This window comes from Triplophysa dalaica, chromosome 13 (assembly GCF_015846415.1).
Source record: "Triplophysa dalaica isolate WHDGS20190420 chromosome 13, ASM1584641v1, whole genome shotgun sequence".
NCBI lineage: Eukaryota > Metazoa > Chordata > Actinopteri > Cypriniformes > Nemacheilidae > Triplophysa > Triplophysa dalaica.
The window spans coordinates 15,709,068-15,727,978 of NC_079554.1; the positions used below are offsets into that span (position 1 = coordinate 15,709,068).

Sequence of the window (18,911 nt, forward strand, 5' to 3'; positions counted from 1 at the left end):
CTAACAAATAACTGAAATTCATTTGCAATTGAGGCAACTCAAAATGACATTTACGCCTAAACAAACTAAATATGAGTGTATAATACAGTAACCTACATTTTCCTAAACTATTTTTGTTTTGGCCCCCAGAAATCTAATTCAGGTCTCAATCTCATATCTTTACAGCTCACATACAAGCTCCCACACACTCTCTCTCTTTCTCTTTTAGTAGCAGACAGAGATAATAGCTACAGCTCTGAAACAGCCCTAAAGCATTGATCCCTGGACAAAAATAGAAGTGTAAAAACACATAAGGGTCTTGCAAAGGTACAGCGCGATATTCTATCAACATAGGAGGGAGTGATGGTGAGAATGAAAACAAGACACACAGCATTTGTAGTTCGTACAACCTATCAATATTGCTTTATTATAATAATGCTGAACCCTCTGGATACACTGACACCAAATATCCCGTAGCGGGGAAAATTTCATCTTTGTTATGCCCCAAGAGAGAATAAAGTGCTAAAAAAACAACAATCCTATTCACGTACTGAAGCACTTCACCTGCATTCCGAAGCCGGCGGGAATATGCATTTAATATCAATATATACCGTATGGACAGGAGAGTGACAGACCTCTCAGTCTCTCAGACGTCTAATGACATCAGGAGTATAATAAGGAACGCTGCGAGAATTTCAGGGTTCACACTTTGAAGGCGGTAAGACACACGCTGTGTTATAATAGGCTGATCAGGGGCTTACAGAGAACTGAACACATATGTTAATTGTGTGTGCGCTGGACAGGAATTGTGTCATAAGGTTTGATGTGGGAGAGGGGGCTGCAATGGCTAGCTGTGACACCATAACATTGACTCAGTTCATGAATATTTATGATCAGATTGGCCTTAAGCTTGATTGAATATATTTCCGTATTCTGCTTTTAATAAATATCGCAATGGCAAACATCTCAGCCGTCTACCGAACGTATCAGTTTTGTATTTTTCTATTTGAATGCTAATTTGTTTATTAATTGAAATTGAAAAATAAACTGAATAAGCTGCTCATATGCTTGATTGACAGCATTCATTTCACCGCCGTAAAGATACAAGATAAAAGCTGAAATGTGAACAACAATAAGATGTTGATTAAAAAGTGTGAGGGGGGGGCGCCAGTTCTGTTGCGTGGTTATTGGTGTATGTGTAAGTGAGGAAGCGACTTACCCGTATCCTCTCTGAGGAAGACATTCAAGTATATCATAGCAGACGGCCAGCTGATCGTCCCTCTCACAGCTGTAGATACACTCTAATGCCACAGACATAAGCTGATCGGAGTTTCCCATCACCTTTGGATGACACTAAAGGTAAACAAAAACAAAGAATGACAAATAAAGCGCATGAAAGATACAATAAACTGGTAACATTCTGTTCTTTAAACCCTTGTTTGGCGTTCAGTTCTGTGGGACCCCTTTTAAATGCAAACTAAATGATGGGATTGTTTTTTAAACTCAAAATAAACACCCCACATCATCAATATTTCTTTTATATTGTTTACAAAACATAAATAGTATCATTAATATGATTAACTTAGATAAATGGCAAATATTAACCGTATATGCTGTCTTTGCTTCTTGTAATTGAGATAAAGCAAACATCCGTACAGATAATGCTGTAGGTTCACTAGACCAGCAAACATTGGCTGAGAAACATAAACAAACACCAGGATCAACACAAAAATTTACATTTACATTTAGGCATTTGGCAGACGCTTTTATCCGAAGCGACATACATTGCTTTATCCTATGCATTTTACATAGGTATTTGCAATCCCCTGGGATCGAACCCACAACCTTTAACGCAATGCTCTTACCATTGAGCTACAGGAAAGCTAAAAAAATAAATGTTTTCTGTTGATGTTATTTGGATAATGTTAACCAAAGGTCTAATAGTTCTGTAAGCTTTGTTTCTAACTTCTTTTCAGCTACATTGTGGTGTGTTACGCTGACTTTTTACCATCAAGCCAATTCCTGATGGATAAATCAAGCCCTGCAAAATGTCACTTCACTTAAAAAATGCCCCAAGTGCAAAAATCAAATGCATTGACTTTAATAGCACCTAAACAGCATTTTTGTGCATCCTTGGAACGTTCAAAAGTCTAACTATTGATGCTCAAAAATGCTGAATAGTCAAGTTTTAAGCACAGCCAACAACTATAATAATAAATAATGACGTATAACTTTGTATAAACGACTTCATGTGTGCTAATACAGGGCTATTTTATTCCCTCTCTCTTACAAACACACAGCCGCAGACAAAAGTTTACTGAAATCATGTTAGTGTGGATTACACTGCATTTAATTTCACACAACATTAAATGCGCAAGGTTGATTCAACGACACAAACGCGAAATGAAACACAAACAGACATGAATAATCTCATAGACCCAATTTCTCTCCAACCGCTTTTTTTAATTTCCTGTGAGGGAAATTGATTCCTCAAACATGCAAGTAGGCTATAAATGTTTATCTTGGCCGCACGAAACTGAGTGTGTGTTTCTGAAGGTCTTCAGGCGTTGCTGCGTGATCACACACAGGGAGAATTGAGAACTTACTCCTGACATTTCAACACGCCCATCTTTTGAGTGTCCACACATATGTGACTGCAAATCATTTAGCAGCTGCTTTTACCCAAAGTGAATTACAAATAAGGGAACGCGCAATTTATTATAAAGGAGCCAATATAGTGCTCAGTGTACTCGGTTGAGAACAGAACAAAAATATTACATCATGACGTTTTATTTCACCACAATGTATTGATAATCTTAGGCAGAGTTAAGGTTTGTTAGATTTCTTTTATATTTTTACAAGTGTGTGTCTTGTATATGGTTGACTTACGTCTGGCTTTGAGTTCAGGAAGATTTTGAGAGGAAGTCTGAGATCGTCTTTGGCGAGGGTGACAAGGTACTCTCTGAGCAGGCTGGATGATGAGCCCACCCGCTGCCCCTCACAGCGGTGCAGAAACGGGAATATCCACTGGAATAAATTCCTAATGTATCGATCCTCACTAGACTAAAACAGAGACAAAGATGTCTACTATTTGCCTTAAATGTTTCATGAAGAAAAATCTTGCAGCACTTTTCAAGCAGCAAATTTCTAAATATCAAAAGTAATAAAAGGGAACCACATGGTAAGCATTTCCTTTTTTATAAGCAAATGAGTATTAAATCATTTTAATGAAAGCATTTAATCCAAACAGGCCCACTTGATATGCGTACAGCAGTCTTAATAAAACCAACCCTGTCGACATGAATCTGCACACAAGCTTGCAGAGATCCTCAATGTAAAGACTAAATGTTTGGCGATTGAAAGTGCAAGAAATGATCAAAATTATGTAAATTGTTTACATTTTAGATAACTACTAGACAGGGAGAGGACAGACTAAGAACATACATTTTTCATGAGAAGGCGGAGCTTGTCAATGTCCCTAAGCTGCTGGAGCTCCTTTAGCGTGAGACTCAGGTCACATGATGTCTCGTACACCAGTGTCTCCATGGTAACCAGGTCGTCACACAGTACCTCCAGCCCAGGAATGTTCTGCTCTTTTCCCAGACGCACCAGCGACAGGGAACAATCAACCTGTGCGGACAAATCAGAAAGCAAGAACAAGCTATTAGAGGTTAAGAGTTACCGAATGGATTTAAGTGGAAATTTAAATAAATGACAATTAATCTTGAAGTTTCTATACTACAGGTTTCGCAAATTCTCCTCTATTTGCCATTGGCTTGACAAAACACACAGTCCCACCCTTAAAAACCAGCCAACGGTTAAGACTGGTCATATTTTTGAAAAATGAAAATTCTGTCATGTATTACTCACTCTCTAGTTGTTCCAAATCTGTATTTCTTTGTTTGGTTGAACACAGAAAAAGATATTTGGACGAATGCTTGTAACCAAACAGTTCCCTCCCCCATTGAGTCCTATGGTATTTTTTGACATTCTTCCAAATATCTTCCTCTGTGTTCAACAGAAAAAATACATTTATACAGGTTTGGAACAATTTGAGGTTGAGTAAAGACACTTTACATACTTTTCTTAACGTGGTATAAAGTCAAATAAAATTAAATAATAACTATTAATAGCCATTCCAAATCATGATAAAGAGATTAAAAACAATGTTCTTATAGCACAGAATAGCCACTATGTTTACACTTTCTAAGAGAAATCAACCTTGTTTTTGATCTACTTCAATAAATCTCATATCTAATAGAAATGCAAAAATAAAAAAGAATGAAAATGAAAATATGTACCAAAGAAGTCCAAGAATCCCCTAGCATAAAAGATGTGTAAAAAGTAGAACAAACAAAGTCGATAAAATCCCACCCGCCTCAGCGCTTCATCAATACAGTTCACATCATGAACTAGCGACTGGTATCCCTCTGCCAGCTGACTGGCAGCACATGGAGCCAATCGATTGTGGATGCTTGCGTAAAGAAAATGATTGCTGCTGTTCCCCACCTGGTAAGAACCAAAACCTTTGACATCGGTGTTAACAAGAGCCAAACACATCTGAAGCGTGTTGCCTATACAACACAACACCCCATTACAAGCGACGCTCTTTAACACACTTTGTCCTAAATTGGAGTTACACAGAAACTAAATTAAGAACAAAAGCATTAGCCTCCCAAACAAAGGATCCATACAGCACAAACTACTGCATGAATGCCTGGCTTTGGTTAGAGTATTGATCTTCAACCCACACTAAGACTCCTTCATTGTTCCCTGCCAACCCTCCTCTCCCCTCAAGGTCCAAACCGTCAAGCAACCCTCAAACAAACTGATCTCACACCTTTTTATTACATCCGATTTCTTTTTTTGTAACTTTCGTTCTGCACACCGCCCACCCTCTTTCCTTGCTTCAGATATCAACCTGTCTCAGACCAGCCCATTCTCCTTCCTGTAACCTTCCTGTCTGAATCTGGGATTCAAACTCTTGATTTAAGTTTGGAAACAAGTGGAAAGTTTTAGGAGTTTGATGGATTTAAAGAACGATGTCAATAGTGCCCCAGAAATGTTCCTAAAGAAAATGTTCCTACTATGGTAGACAATGGTGGCCAAGAACTGTTTGGTTATAATTAGGGATGATTCCCGAATTTCGAATATTCTATTAGTTTTTAATTATAGAATTTCGAATAGTGTGTGCGATCTTAAAAAAATCGTCATGTTTTCACTTGTAATATGCTCATGTAACCAAAGGGTGGCGCTGCCAATAACGACAGACCTTAAACCTAAAGGCTGTCAATCAAGAGACAATAGAGGAAAACATTTTCTCACATCAGTTGTTAACGAAGTTACGCACACTGTAGACCCGCGTGGCATAACGGATATGATAAATGGAGGTGATGTCAAAAATGAGTTCTGTGTGGGGGTAATAAAGTGCAGTGCAAACTCTGCAATGCAAATCTGGCTTATCATGGATCAACAACTACGATACACAATCATTTGAGGGCGAAGCACCCACAGGTCCATCCACAGGTCAGCAATCAGTTGCTAGTTTTATGCTCAGACCAACCAATTTGGATGCCAGGTGGGCGGAGCAAATAACGGCTTTAGAATTACTAAGATGATCGCTAAGGATGTGCTTCCGATCGGCTTTGTCGAAGGAGAGGGTTTTAAAAATCTTATGGAGTTTGCACAGCCCGAGTTTACTGATAGTCTAGAAAAACGATCACTGCCAGACTGGAAAAACTTTTTCATTACAATAGAAATAGAAGCCTTTTGAGCTATTAATTCATGAAATTGTCTGTTAATAAATGCTGTTTTTAAGATGGTATAAATGTGCATGCTCATGTTTTACAAAATGTCCTAGCATAATGAGCGGTTGATGCTGATCGACGTAATGTTAATAAGTGCCGTCATTCGGTTATTAATATATTAATGTTTCAGCGCGTTATCTTAATGTATGGCTTGATGTAAGATTGCCTATTCCATAATAAATAAAGCAGTGTGTCGTCACGGATTTAAAGCGGAAACGGTCTCTCTCTCTCTGTAATACTGTAAATGCGTCCATGTGGGGGAGGGGTGCGAATTTCGAATAATTTTCGAATATTTCTCATCGATCTTCAAATATTATTTTTGCTTTCAATGCCCATCCCTAGTTATAATATCTTTAGTCTGTACTTGTCAGAACAAAGGAATGTATACAGATCTGGACCAACTTGAGGGTGAGTAAATGAAGACAGACAATTTTGGGTGAACTGTTCCTTTAAGAGCATCAACAGCAGACAAATACTGTACCGTGTATTTAGACTTCACAATTGAATTTCTTTGTGTGTATCGGAGAAAGTTGTTTGTTCTACAAACTGGAAAGGTGTCAGTCAAGTAAAGGTGAGAACACTGAAGAGAACGGCATTTTTTGAAACAGCTTCTGTCAGTACAGATTCTCCTGTTCATTCACCTGGCGAGAATGGCTCTCTAACTCCTGCGCTCTGGTCAGATACCACTCTGTCAACAGCGTGATGGGGGGTTCAGCGCTACAGAATTTCTCCAATTCTGGCTGTTCTTCGTACAGGAAGTGGCAGTCGTCCACTAGGTTGGGCTCCACCACTCCTCTAAGTGAAAGTACAAAGACGGTTATCAGGAATACGGATTAATTTCCATTGCAGGTCAAGCACCGTACATTTAAGCATTTACATTTACATTTACCGTAAGCATTAATGTGCTCTTACCTGCACTCAGGAAGCTCACACCAATCCAGTTCTCTGTGTCTACTTTCCTCCCAGGGAATCAAAGCCAAGTTATTCTTCTTATCCACACTAAAAAGAAAGAGAGCGGAGGAGATGACTTTATGACTTTTAGACACACTTTATTAAAACATCATGTAAACAGACATTATTATACTCCAAACATACCACATCAAATTATGATTAAGGAAAGGAATAATATGAAATATCTGATAAAAAAAAGTTAAATAGAGATAAAAATAATCACTTATAATTAATTGTATTATTAGGAAGGAAGGAAGGAAAAAAGAAAGAAAGATAGAAAGATTTTAACGTGTAATATGAAGATAAGCAACAATCGAGCTGTTAGCAATTTCATTTTCAGAAGGCAAATAAAACTTTTCCACATTTCTTAGTGCCCTGCCAAAAGACTTTTTGAACTTCAAAGAGATAAAAAGCCAGTAGAGGAAATACCAGAGAGAGCAATTCGAACAAAACAAATTCAACATGGCAAAAGAAAATATTTCACAGAAACAACCCACTGAGTCATCCAGAAGTTAAAACTGCAGAGTATAAAGCCCTAAACCGGCTTAATAAAACTTCAAAACTGATTTTGAGTTATCAACTTATTCCGATTGTGTTTGTTTTTAACATTTTAAACATTTTAAACTCATAAACTCATGGTTTAGACATTGCAATCATCCTTACAGCCTTGTGAGATTGACGGTTTGACAGCTTTCAGGGGTTTACTTTCAGGTCAGGCTAACAGATGGAAGACCATCTTTAAGTAGCTTCATTCAGCTTAATCAGACTGGGAGACAAGCTCGACCAACCTAAACCCAAGACCAGCAAACAAGAAAAAACACATTTTCAACATTAAAATGGTCTCAGTTGTAAGGTTGGTGTCAAGATGTCCGGACCAGGGACATTATTATTCTCCAGAGAAACAAAGAATGTTTCTAAGCACAGTGGGGAGCCCAGGCCAAAAGGGTGCTCCTTCTTAAAAAAAATAAGTACTCACTCTTAATCAAAGATCATCTTCTAGAGAAAGAACGGAGAACATCTCTCAGTACTTTAGGAGACCTGAACCAATAGGACAATATCTTTTGAACAGATGAGAAACAACGGACATCCTCCAGTAAACCAAAATTCCTACTGAGATACCATCAAACGACGCATACCAAGAACAAGAATTTGTTAAGTTGTTCCCGTTAAATCAATGTTACCGTAAATCTAAGACGCTGGTCAAGTGACCTCTGGCAGTGACCAAGACTGGCGGGTTTGTGACCGTGAGATCCGCGTATAGGTAGGTAGGTGCGAGACTCTAAGCGACATGATATGATCAAACATATATCCAAATTTTACAATTGATAACATTAAAAATAAATTTAAACTGAACGAAAAATAAAAACATTATGACATTGGAGAATATTGTTTTACTAAAGGAAAGGCATGTGAAGCCACGCCTCTGGATACCGTCATTGGACCAATAGGTGGTTCCTTAGTTTAGGGTAACCAAAAAGGTACGTTTCAGCAATGAGTTGCACAGTGATCAGGGATAATGTCTGCCTCTGTAGCTGACAGGGCTCTGTTAGACTGGCAGAAAATACTCAGAAACTGCATGATGAGAAAATACAGCAATTTCAAGGTGAAAATGTGACAAACAACAACTTGAAAAACATGTTAAAAACTGAATTAAAAAAGCTGAAGAAAATGTAGCCATGACGTTACAGTAGGTAGGGGATCTGAGTTTTTTACTTCGTAAGGAAAAATGCAATCTGTAACTTTTGGGTTTATATCGCCATCTCTGTTTGAACATAAAACGTCAGGTAACTTTTACATTTTTACATGGGTGCACATGTGTCACGAAAAATGTCAATCCAAATTTGAGTTATTAAAAGTTTAACATTGTAAAACCCAAAGCAAAAGTAAATGTGATTTAAATGTGTCATTTTTAGAAGACAATATGAAGACTTTGGTTCAAAAATGAGATAACTGTTTTTACAATTTTATAATATTTTATGATTATGTTATGTTTTTATTGTGTTAGTTAGCTGTTCTTTATTCCAGATTTTTGAAAGAAATCTCATTTTGGAACCAAACTCTTCATATACAGTACGTACAGTATAAATATACAAAAAAGAGCACAATAAACCACAGACAATTCTCCGCCACACCCATGGACACACACGCCCCTTCTACTTTCCACACTCAGATTGGATTGAAAAAAGCAAGGTCAAGATCGCACATGCAATAAATTATTACTATCCAAACAACAAGGCCAAAAGTCAGGGTCATATGACTCCTAGATTTATCCTCAACTAATAAGGACTTGCACACCTTCAGACCTTTCCATGGTCCATCCTAAAGAAGTCAAAAATAAATCAAATGATAAACTTCCTTCACCACCCTGAGGATTGTGCTACTGTAGTAGAACCTTCTGGATATTTTAATAAATAAACGCCAAATTAATATGAAAACATGAGGTACGGGAGAAGATTTGGTTTATTTTCATTTCATTTCACCGTCAAGTTACTGAGGTAAAGCTGCTTATTACTTATTGCAAACAAATGTGTTTGTGTGTGTGAGCATGAAACTAAAATGCTTTTCCCCATACACAAACAAAGGTTTGAATTATACTTATGCTACATGCAATCTTCCACAGCTTGGTTTGCTCCACAGAGGATGTGACAAGACTTTAAACATCCATGCAACCAACTCTGGGCACTCTGAGTCGAAAATAAACACACTGAAGCGCTGATAGTTAACCAGCGGTGAATAATCAACAGTTATTTTTTTACTCCATTACAGGTATAAATCAGAAACTAGTAAAGTAAAGAAAAAACTGTCAATATTATTTCATTTCTGCTCTAAGTCAAACAGGTTTGGAACAACACAAGGGCGAAAAAGGAGTACATTTTCATTTTGGGCTAAATCAAAAAGCTCTTTCTCAAATTTCAACATGATTGCATCATTGCAATAATGGCCATCTTAACATTTACGATATTGCTAAATGATACCAGAAAGAACACATATCCTGTTCGGTGTCGATGAAGATGGGCTGATGGGCTATGAGGGTACATAAACCTGGCAGACGTACGGTGCAAACCCATCATTACTTCTCGCGCATAAAAACAACTCCTCTTTATTGGAGTCGGTATGAAGAAAAATACCAAAAGAAAACTTCATTTGGCTGCGTTTCTATCCAACAGAGGCGGCAGATGGCGAGAGACCGGCGGAATCGCAGAGAGTCCTGCAGCAGAGCTGTTAGCGCTGGTGAACTGGGGAGAGCTGGAAACTGGCCTCCAGCTGCTGAGCTGTGATGGATGTGCACTGCAGAGGCAGCTGACCTCCATAACAGAGAACAGGCGGAAGGCGGGTGACCGAATCCAATACACTAAATATATTCTGTCACCCCCATTACTGGAACATTATGGGGAGGTGGGGTTGGAAAATGCCCCTACTCTGAATGTCTCTCTCACAGCTCACCAAAACCTGTGTAGTAAATCAACATTCACCTGCGTACACACACGCTCAAGTGTGTAATGTAACCATAGTTTAACCGTCCGAGATTTTCCACGGAATTTATGTCGGACAAAGCAAGCAGAAAGCGAAAAGGTAAGTAGGTGTGGAAGCCAGTGAGTGTTTCTTCTGTTTTTCATGTATAAATTTAGAGCGAGCAATTACATCACTCTTTCAAGTCTGACTTCTTAGGGCGTCAGATGAGACGCTGTGCTTTTAGTAAGCGTGTCATCACAGAGTTGGATCTGTTCCAAAACCCTCAGGACATCGTACAAGCTAACACCACGACACCACGACACCACGACGAAGTTCGCTATAAACGCCTCAAATCTGAGAAATCTCCGTTTATATACCTCAACTGTGTTAAAAGCGGTAACTAAAGTCTTTTTTAAGATGTGTGTCAAAAGAGGCTATTGAAAGTAATGATGACAAATCATTCATGAGATACCTCGGTTGCTACATACAGCTGTCTGCCACTTCTAATTAACTGCTGCTTAAAAACACCTCAAGCTAAATGGAGTTTCTAAATCAGCCCACATGAATATTATGTAGTGTTAACTAAAGTACAAATGAAGAGATTGGTTCCAAAATGAGATAACTCGGTTTAAAAAAAAATTATATTATGTTTTTTTATTGTGCATTTCAATGAATATCAATCAAACTGCAGTTGGTTTGGGTTGATTAAAGCCATAACAACTAAAAAGATACAGCTAACTAACACAATAAAACACAATAAAAACATGATAACAAAATATGATTTTTGAAAATGTTATAAAAACTGAGAAAAATGGTCTCTAATTTTGGAACCAAACTCTTCAAATAGTTTATTAAAACCACAGTGACCACAAATTGACTATGGTCTTGAAACATTAACCACAGTTAGACCATGGCATTTGTAGTGAAATTATGGTAATACAAATGGTATCCAAAACCTTAAAAACTACATTTTTACTTCAATAAAACCATGGTTAAATTTCCAGAAGAAAACCACTCTACCCCTTCTTAAAAGGAGCATTAATACAATTTGTAAAACAGAAAAACTACAGTGACACAGCTAGTGTCAGATTGAATTTGTGGAGCTGACAGTCACTCAGGTTGTTGCCGGTAACAGAGTGGTCAGTGATTCAATATCGGTGGCTGTGTAAATATACCTGAAGTTTGACATTTAAGATGTGCACAGAACGTGACTACTCTTCTGTAGGCTCTGTTTCACACTTACTTTTCAAATACTGCAGATTTTTAGAGTAAACTCAAATGTGGTCATTTGTCAGAAGTGTTACTACAGGTTAATATGTATCAGAGGAATAGTACGATGCCTGCTCAGTTGTCCGGTTTAAGGCCATGTTTACACTATACGTCCTTTTGCGTTTTTGCAAAGTTTCACGTACACATGACAGCATTATTAAAACTGTCTGCATTTACACAGATCCAGGAAAATGTATAAAAAACGTTGTAGTATGCACGCCAGGCCAGTGGATGGCAATTTGTTGTGTAAAGAAACAGGTGCCTTGGCACAAACATATGCACAGTTATAAGGCAAAATTGCTTTTTAATACCGTTGGTCGACGTATATGTGTGTTTACAGTCTGGCGAATGTAAATGTGTCTCGACTGGTCTTGTTGGTGCAGCAAATCAACATTTTGCTGAGAAAACATTAATTCATAGTTCTAGCAGCGAGAGCTGCCATATTGTTTTGGCTATACCAACATGCCAACCGAGCGTGTAATATGCATCCGTGTGACGTCATCGTTTTCAGAAAGTTCCGTCGAATAGTTTACATGGAAACGAAAAAGGCAGCGTTTTCAAAAAGTTGCACTGAGACTTCAAAAGTTTGCGTTTTCAGTCCCCAAAACGCCGTTTCCATCCAAACGAACTGCCAAGACGCATACATTTTGTTGCGTTTTCAGTTGAAATCGGTCTCATGTAAACGGCCACTAAAAGTACAACTCATGTATCCCATGTGGAGAAGTTTAAATCCCAGAATGCACAAAAAGTTCCTTGAAAAACCCTGAAGAAACACAGATATTTATAAATAAACCTATCTTGCGCTAAATGAATCGTCAAATAAAAATGGACTCTCTGACACTGATGGGTTCAAAGTTAGTTACTTGATGACTATGTAGGCTTGGTGCCTCAATATACATCGAGCAAAATCGAAGAACAAACATAACGTAATTTCAAACAAAATCTGGCCAAATCGGAGCCAAAACAAACTAAAAGCAATCATTTCTGCAAAGTTTGGTATTCCTATTAGGCACATTCGATCCCCCATAGGTATTACGTAATGGGGGGAGGGTGTTCTGGAGCTCCAGCTTCTTTGAAAAGTGGATATTTTCCTGTTTATTTTATTGCACGGAGGTCTATCTTTTTACTTCGTAAAGAACGAAAACAAAATTTCCTCAAAGTATATTGAGGCCTTTAGAAGGCATCAGGCAGTGAAAGCAGTAGTCACTAGATTGGGAACCCACTCTTTCATGATCTGTTCTCCTCTCGGGACACAGCTAAGGGCATGTTCATTTTTGTTGTGTATTTACTAAAAGCCTGCAGGTACCTCAAGCTACTTCATAATCTTAAGGTCCGCAAAGGATAAGGAAAAAGTGCACAGCAAAATGTCTCATTTACATAAGCAACCTTCTCTAAATTACCACCTTCAACTCATTTGGTCACACGGCAGACAACACCCAATAACCTCCTTCAGTAGAACCGTCATCTGAAAATGACCTTTTCCCGTCGGGCTCTTTCAAAAAGATTTATGCACGTTTTGTTTATACCGTTCATGGGAGATTGGTATCCTCTAATCAGTAATTCTTACCCAGCCTTAGGCAGAAGGTCGGCGTACTCGTGAGGAGAGGTGGTTTCTGGGAAATTGAACAGTACGGCGAGACGATGCTGGAGAAGCTCTGAGCCATGATAAGTAAAGAGAATGTCCAGAGCCTGCACGTTGCTCTCCTGAGAAAAATGAAACAAGAACAGAGAAAGAATATTGATAGAGATAAATAATTAATAGACGATTTATGAGTCCGAAGTAACCACGGACAGTTTTATGCTCTGCGGCAACATTCTCCACATTACAAACCCCTAGAAGCCGTTGCGGCAGGCAGGTAACTGTATTTCAGACATCCACGCTTAAAAACACTCACTGAAAACGGGGGAATCCATATTTTACGCCGAGGGCGCGCACACACTCAGCCACCAAACTGTGAAATAGTCACTATAATTCACGCCGCAGGACCCTGTTACAGACGCTCATGCACTCACGCATCACCGACAGAGAACAAAGGAAGAGAGATTTACCCTCGCGTAAGTTCTTGCTGACAGAACAATATTCTGATTGCGGAACTTCTTGAAAAACTCGCCGTCGAATCTCTGCTCTGCGGCATGTGGTCCTCCCAGAATCTCCTGCAGGAGAAAAAACAGAAGTGATCAGGAGAGGAAAGAAGCGAATGAAGAATAAAACTCAGAAATAAAAGAGAGAAAAGCAAACGGAAAGTTCAAGCGAGGGTCTCGCGCTTGTATGCCCGAGGTAAATCCTCCCAGTCCGTACAGCTGACATTTATCGTTTTGACATTTACAATTACGCCCTTTAAGTCTACAGGGCCGGTCAGTATATGTGTATGTGCACTTGTGTGTTTAATGTCTCCGAGGTCTGGTTACATTCAGAACTATTCCCATTGAAATCAATTACACGTGAAGACCCTGACAAAGGCCATTCATCATGACATGGGCAGGACATTAGCTTTGCTATAGGATGAGACGACGACACGAGCCTGCTAATGACTTTCCGATTGAGACAAAGCGCTGCGATATCAAGTCGGAAAAGCATTAATCATTTCATTAATAACACAATGAGCCGAAAAGATTTGAAAAGTTCATTTTAATGACAACTACGGATACACGCAGATGTATTTGCGGTGACTGCAATCGTATTTTGTACCATTTATTTTCCCTGAAGAGAACTTCTGAAGTAAACTAGTCGTAATGTAGCTTAACGTGAACATTATTTACCCTTCACTGAAACTCACATGTGTGTCCAAGGTGTCCTAACCACCAAAAAAAAGACAATTCTAGAAAGTAAAAATAATTTGAAGGAGTTATATTGCGCGAATGTGTCTTAATGTGTCTTTGGTGTGTTATAAATTGCCCATGCACATAAGAACATACACGGTATGTGGAAAATACGAAGAATTGTGTATAAGCATTACATAATATTTTTTAAAAAAAAATCATATTCGTTATAGCCGTGTCATATGACCCCTTTATATTAGAGTATTCAATATGCCAATGACTGTGATGTCACTTTGTTTTTCTCACTCGTTTCAGTTTCATTGAACTTCAAGTATGTGTTTGATTATAATATCACAATTAATTGAAGATTTAATTTATATGAATATTCATTTATATTAATATTTGATTGTATATTAATTTTATAAAATTAAATTAAAACTAGTTTGGGCCACATAACATTTGTTTATGTTAAGTCGCTGTCTAAAAGCCTAAATGTAAACATAGATGTCATGAACACGTTTCTAAGGGGTCCAATTGGACAATATCTACATAGCAAGAATGAAACAAACTTTTTTTGATGAGTTTACCTCGTAAGTGGCCAAACGGTCCAGATAGCAAAGAAGCTTCAATCTGCTCCTACAGAGCTCCTTCTGCTCCAGCGTCAACCTGAAAGAACAGAAGATCAACATAAAACATTGCACGTAGACACACGCAGTGCTGTTTTAATCTGGATATTATCAGCGTGCATCCACTTTAAAAAGCTGCTGCTGACACCCATGAAAATGGTGTAATGAAATCAAGCTATATGCGCTGGGGGGCGTGATGACAGACGTTCAAACAAACACACGCACTCAGACACCTTCAGATATAATGAAACGCATTACAGGGAAATATGGATGATCTAGGGAGCAAGACGATTTACAATTGAGTAGAAAAAAGCAACGAGGGGATGAAATTGCGCGAGAGCCGTGCTGAAAGGCCAGTGAGCCATTATAGACCCAGATTAGGTCATCAAAGACAGGATAATGTGAGACGACCGTTGCCTGATTGCCTGGAAGCCCATGTGAGCGTGCATGCGTGCGTGTGTGTATCAGTCGGTGTTAGAATCCACACGAGGCAATAACAATCTCATCTCGTTCTCCCTGCAATACTGTGGAAACCAGTGCATTCCATTGTGTGTGAATGAGCCTGTGATTATTGGATGGAAGCAGATGCTGAACTGCTAGATGTTATCACAGTAAACTTGATAAAAGAAGATTGAAAGAATTGTCTATGAATTAACTTTAGGTGCAAAACAAAAAAATCATTGTTGAGGTAATCCATGAATAATTGTTGAGCTCTTATGAACCCGATCGATCTTGCAAGAACGTGCTTCACCTAAGATGCTTTTTTTATTTTTAACAAACAGCTAGAGGGGGTATTATAAACTTTACACTCTGTGGCTAGACACCTGAAAAATGCAATGTTTTACAGTGCAAACTAAGAATAATTACATTAAAACTTCATATATACAAGAAAAAATTCCTACATAACCAGTCAACCTTGCAACTTTTTGGTAATAACTATACACAGACACTTTTCACCAGCATCCACACGTTTGCACGCTAGGGCGATTTCGGTTCATACTGGTTTTAATAAAAACTAAATCAGTCAGTGGTGTGTAAAGGGTTTATAGATGACCTGACTGCAGAAGCAGCTCTGCAGAATTACAACTTTGTGTGCAATTTGAAGCACGAAAGACCAATTATAATTCAGAAGGCAAATCGAAGAAGGATTGAAAAACCAATCACAACTCTGTGCAATCTGGAAATTATATACATACAATAACTCATGATAAAAATCTCCAGGATAATGGTTTTATTATAAATAGTATAAAAATGTGTTTAGTTTTTTTAAATAAAACAATTTTATATATATACTTTTAATAAAAGTTTGATTTAATTTAAAGGTCCCGTTTATGAAATTAAGTGGCATCTAGTGGTGAGGTTGTGAACCGCAACCAATGGTTCACTCCAGATATAGCTCATTCTAAGGTAATAAAATCATAACACTTCATTCTGTAAGGTCTTTCTACACTTAAATTAATAATTTACTTTAATTATGAATGTCATTTAACAATGAATTTGTAATGAAATTTACAATGAAGGCCCACTGAAAACATGGGTTTAAAAATCCTTATACATCAAGAAACAAACATTAATGTGCAACAAAAAAAAAACATCTTGACACAAATCCAAGAAAGATCCTTTGCACCGGGTGTTAAACGCTTGCAGCGGAATAAATTGTATATGGGGTAATTTGAACCTGTGAGAATACATATACAGCATACATGTGAGAATGAAGCCTGAGTGACATGCAGACATTGTTAAGCCGAATCATATCAAAATATGCAGAGTTGTTGTGATGGGGAATACAAAAAACTGCTCACTGTGCCCGATATCACACACACACACCTTTAGGTAAACCCAGCAGTCTGATCGATACTGTCCCGTTGTTATAATGACGGCGCAGTTAAAAAGAAATTAACAGAATGATGATTGTCTTTTTTGCCACTGCATTAGTACAGCCAACCGTCAAGAGAAATTGCAGTACACACCATTAGAGCCCCCCCTCTCCCTCTGTCACTGCATCTTCGTCTTGTCTTTCTTTCCCTAAATGCTTTTGTTTCCGTCTTACTTTCCATCTCTCCTTTTATTTATTTATTTTTTTCTCCCAGCTGCCTCTTTCTCCATCAGATGCAGTAAAGAGGATGTCATGCATTATACATACAGACAGACGCGCATGAACGTCGCATAATAACGCGCATTACATATACTGCCTGCGTACAAACAAACAGCCAGAGGAGCAGAGACGCAAACGCAGGCTCCGATGCCGGACGGCTGGCGGAGACATACAGTAATTAAGTGTAAATTAGATACTGTACTGCGTAATATGCATGCAGAGAGACTGGCAATGTGTTTAGCAAGTTGCGCGATGAAAAATTAAGCAATTCTGTTTGTGTGTAAACAAGTGTGTTTTGATTAGTGCAGTGTTTACAGCTCATGTTAGCCAATCTGTGAATTTTTTTCTCCAACACCCCCGACCTACACATACACACACTCTCTTTCTCTCTCTCTCTCTCTCCACACTGTGTGTGTGTTCATAATTTGCTCCCACAGAGGGATCTTTCATTAGGGCCTTCTAGGCAAAACACAACAGAGGCATAAATTACCTATGCAGATTAGAAATAAATCTATAAACAGTTTTAATTTTATCCTCCACCTCTTCCTCTCGCTTCTCTTTATCGGTCTCGCTCTTTTTCTTCTCGTCCCATCTGTGCTAGCGTTTAGATTTCTATCTCTCAATTAGACTTCCTGATGAGCTAAATGAGAACATCTACCAGGCATTAGTCACAATGGCAGATTGGTCGACCAACATCTGACTAGTTGATTAATGAGTTTAACAAGTTTATCTAGATTTTTTTATATATCTTTTTTTGTTTGTTATTGTTAGCAGGAAATAAATTAGCATGCAACATCCTGCATTGTAAATGTTAGACACACTAAAATCCTCTGAAGTGAAAAATCCTAAAAACGTTCATTATTTATTAAACTTCATGTCATTCTAAACATGTAGAATTTTATTTCTTCTTGTCTCCATTCACTTCTATTGTAAGGACAAAAACATTCTTTAAAAAATCTTCTGAGGTGTTCCATAGAGGAAGCAGACGTATTCAGGTTTTATCTGACATGGACATAAATAAATAATGAAATATTTTATTTCTGGGTAAACCTTTTAGGCACCAATGCAATAGTCAAACCACCTCCACCTACAACCACAGAAACAACCCTACTAATCCTAAAAAAACGGAACGGAGCATGTGAAAGGGCTTACTTGCTAAATTCCACTTTCTTGAGAAGATCCTGCCTCCTCTTGTCCTCCCTTTCTTTCCTCTGCTTAATCACTTCCTCCGTGGATAGAAAGTCTTCATATGGAGTATCATCCAGGTCCATATCACCAGGCAGGATGAATCTGGAGATGGAGACATCCAGGTTATACCCTAATGTAGCATGAAAGTAGACCGGGAAAGGGAGAATTTGAGATTACGCACCTGCCCCGGGCTTCTCCGTTACCGATGGCGATCAAAGCTTCGAGATCGGTTCCTTTCAGGCCGTACTGCAGAAGTTCTTTGGCAGCGTCCACGTTCTCTGGAACCCTCTCCAAACATTCGTGCAGTACCCATGATCTCTTCTTTATCTTACTCTGTTAAAAAAAAGAGAGTTAAAGCAAATTCGCAGAAAACACACATGGAGACATTCATTCAGGTGTGAAAAACAACATTTGCATGCATTGCGTTTTGATTTATTTGTATTACTCATGCGCTTTTACATTATTTGTCGCAAAGTCAGAAAAATCCTAGTTTTACTGCTAGTAGATGTTGTCACTACACTATTTTTGGGGCAAAAGCATCTTTTCCCATTTACGGCCTTTAGAAGTAGCCATCTATCACACAGTTACATGAATCACGTAAGCAAAATCATTTTTTGTCTTTTAAACATTTCATTACATTTCAGCACAACTTTGGCCAAGGACTTATTTTTTGCAGATTCTCAAATGTGTGAAACTGATATATTATATTTTCCATTATATTTTCTGTTAGCTTTGATGTCAGAGCTCAGGATAATCAGAAGTGAAGGGCTTTGGGATTGAGTA

The 18,911-nt window shown here is 38.3% G+C and overlaps 1 protein-coding gene across 1 annotated transcript in view; it reads right to left on the reverse strand.

The window, feature by feature from the left end:
* Positions 1–18,911, reverse strand: part of nbas (NBAS subunit of NRZ tethering complex) — a 134,606-nt gene that overhangs the window by 95,667 nt on the left and 20,028 nt on the right. The window contains 10 exon segments of the mRNA XM_056764246.1: positions 1,199–1,332; positions 2,869–3,042; positions 3,424–3,609; positions 6,428–6,581; positions 6,699–6,785; positions 13,027–13,163; positions 13,509–13,613; positions 14,807–14,885; positions 18,093–18,230; positions 18,310–18,461. Of these exon segments, the coding sequence (XP_056620224.1) occupies positions 1,199–1,332; positions 2,869–3,042; positions 3,424–3,609; positions 6,428–6,581; positions 6,699–6,785; positions 13,027–13,163; positions 13,509–13,613; positions 14,807–14,885; positions 18,093–18,230; positions 18,310–18,461 (1,346 nt within the window).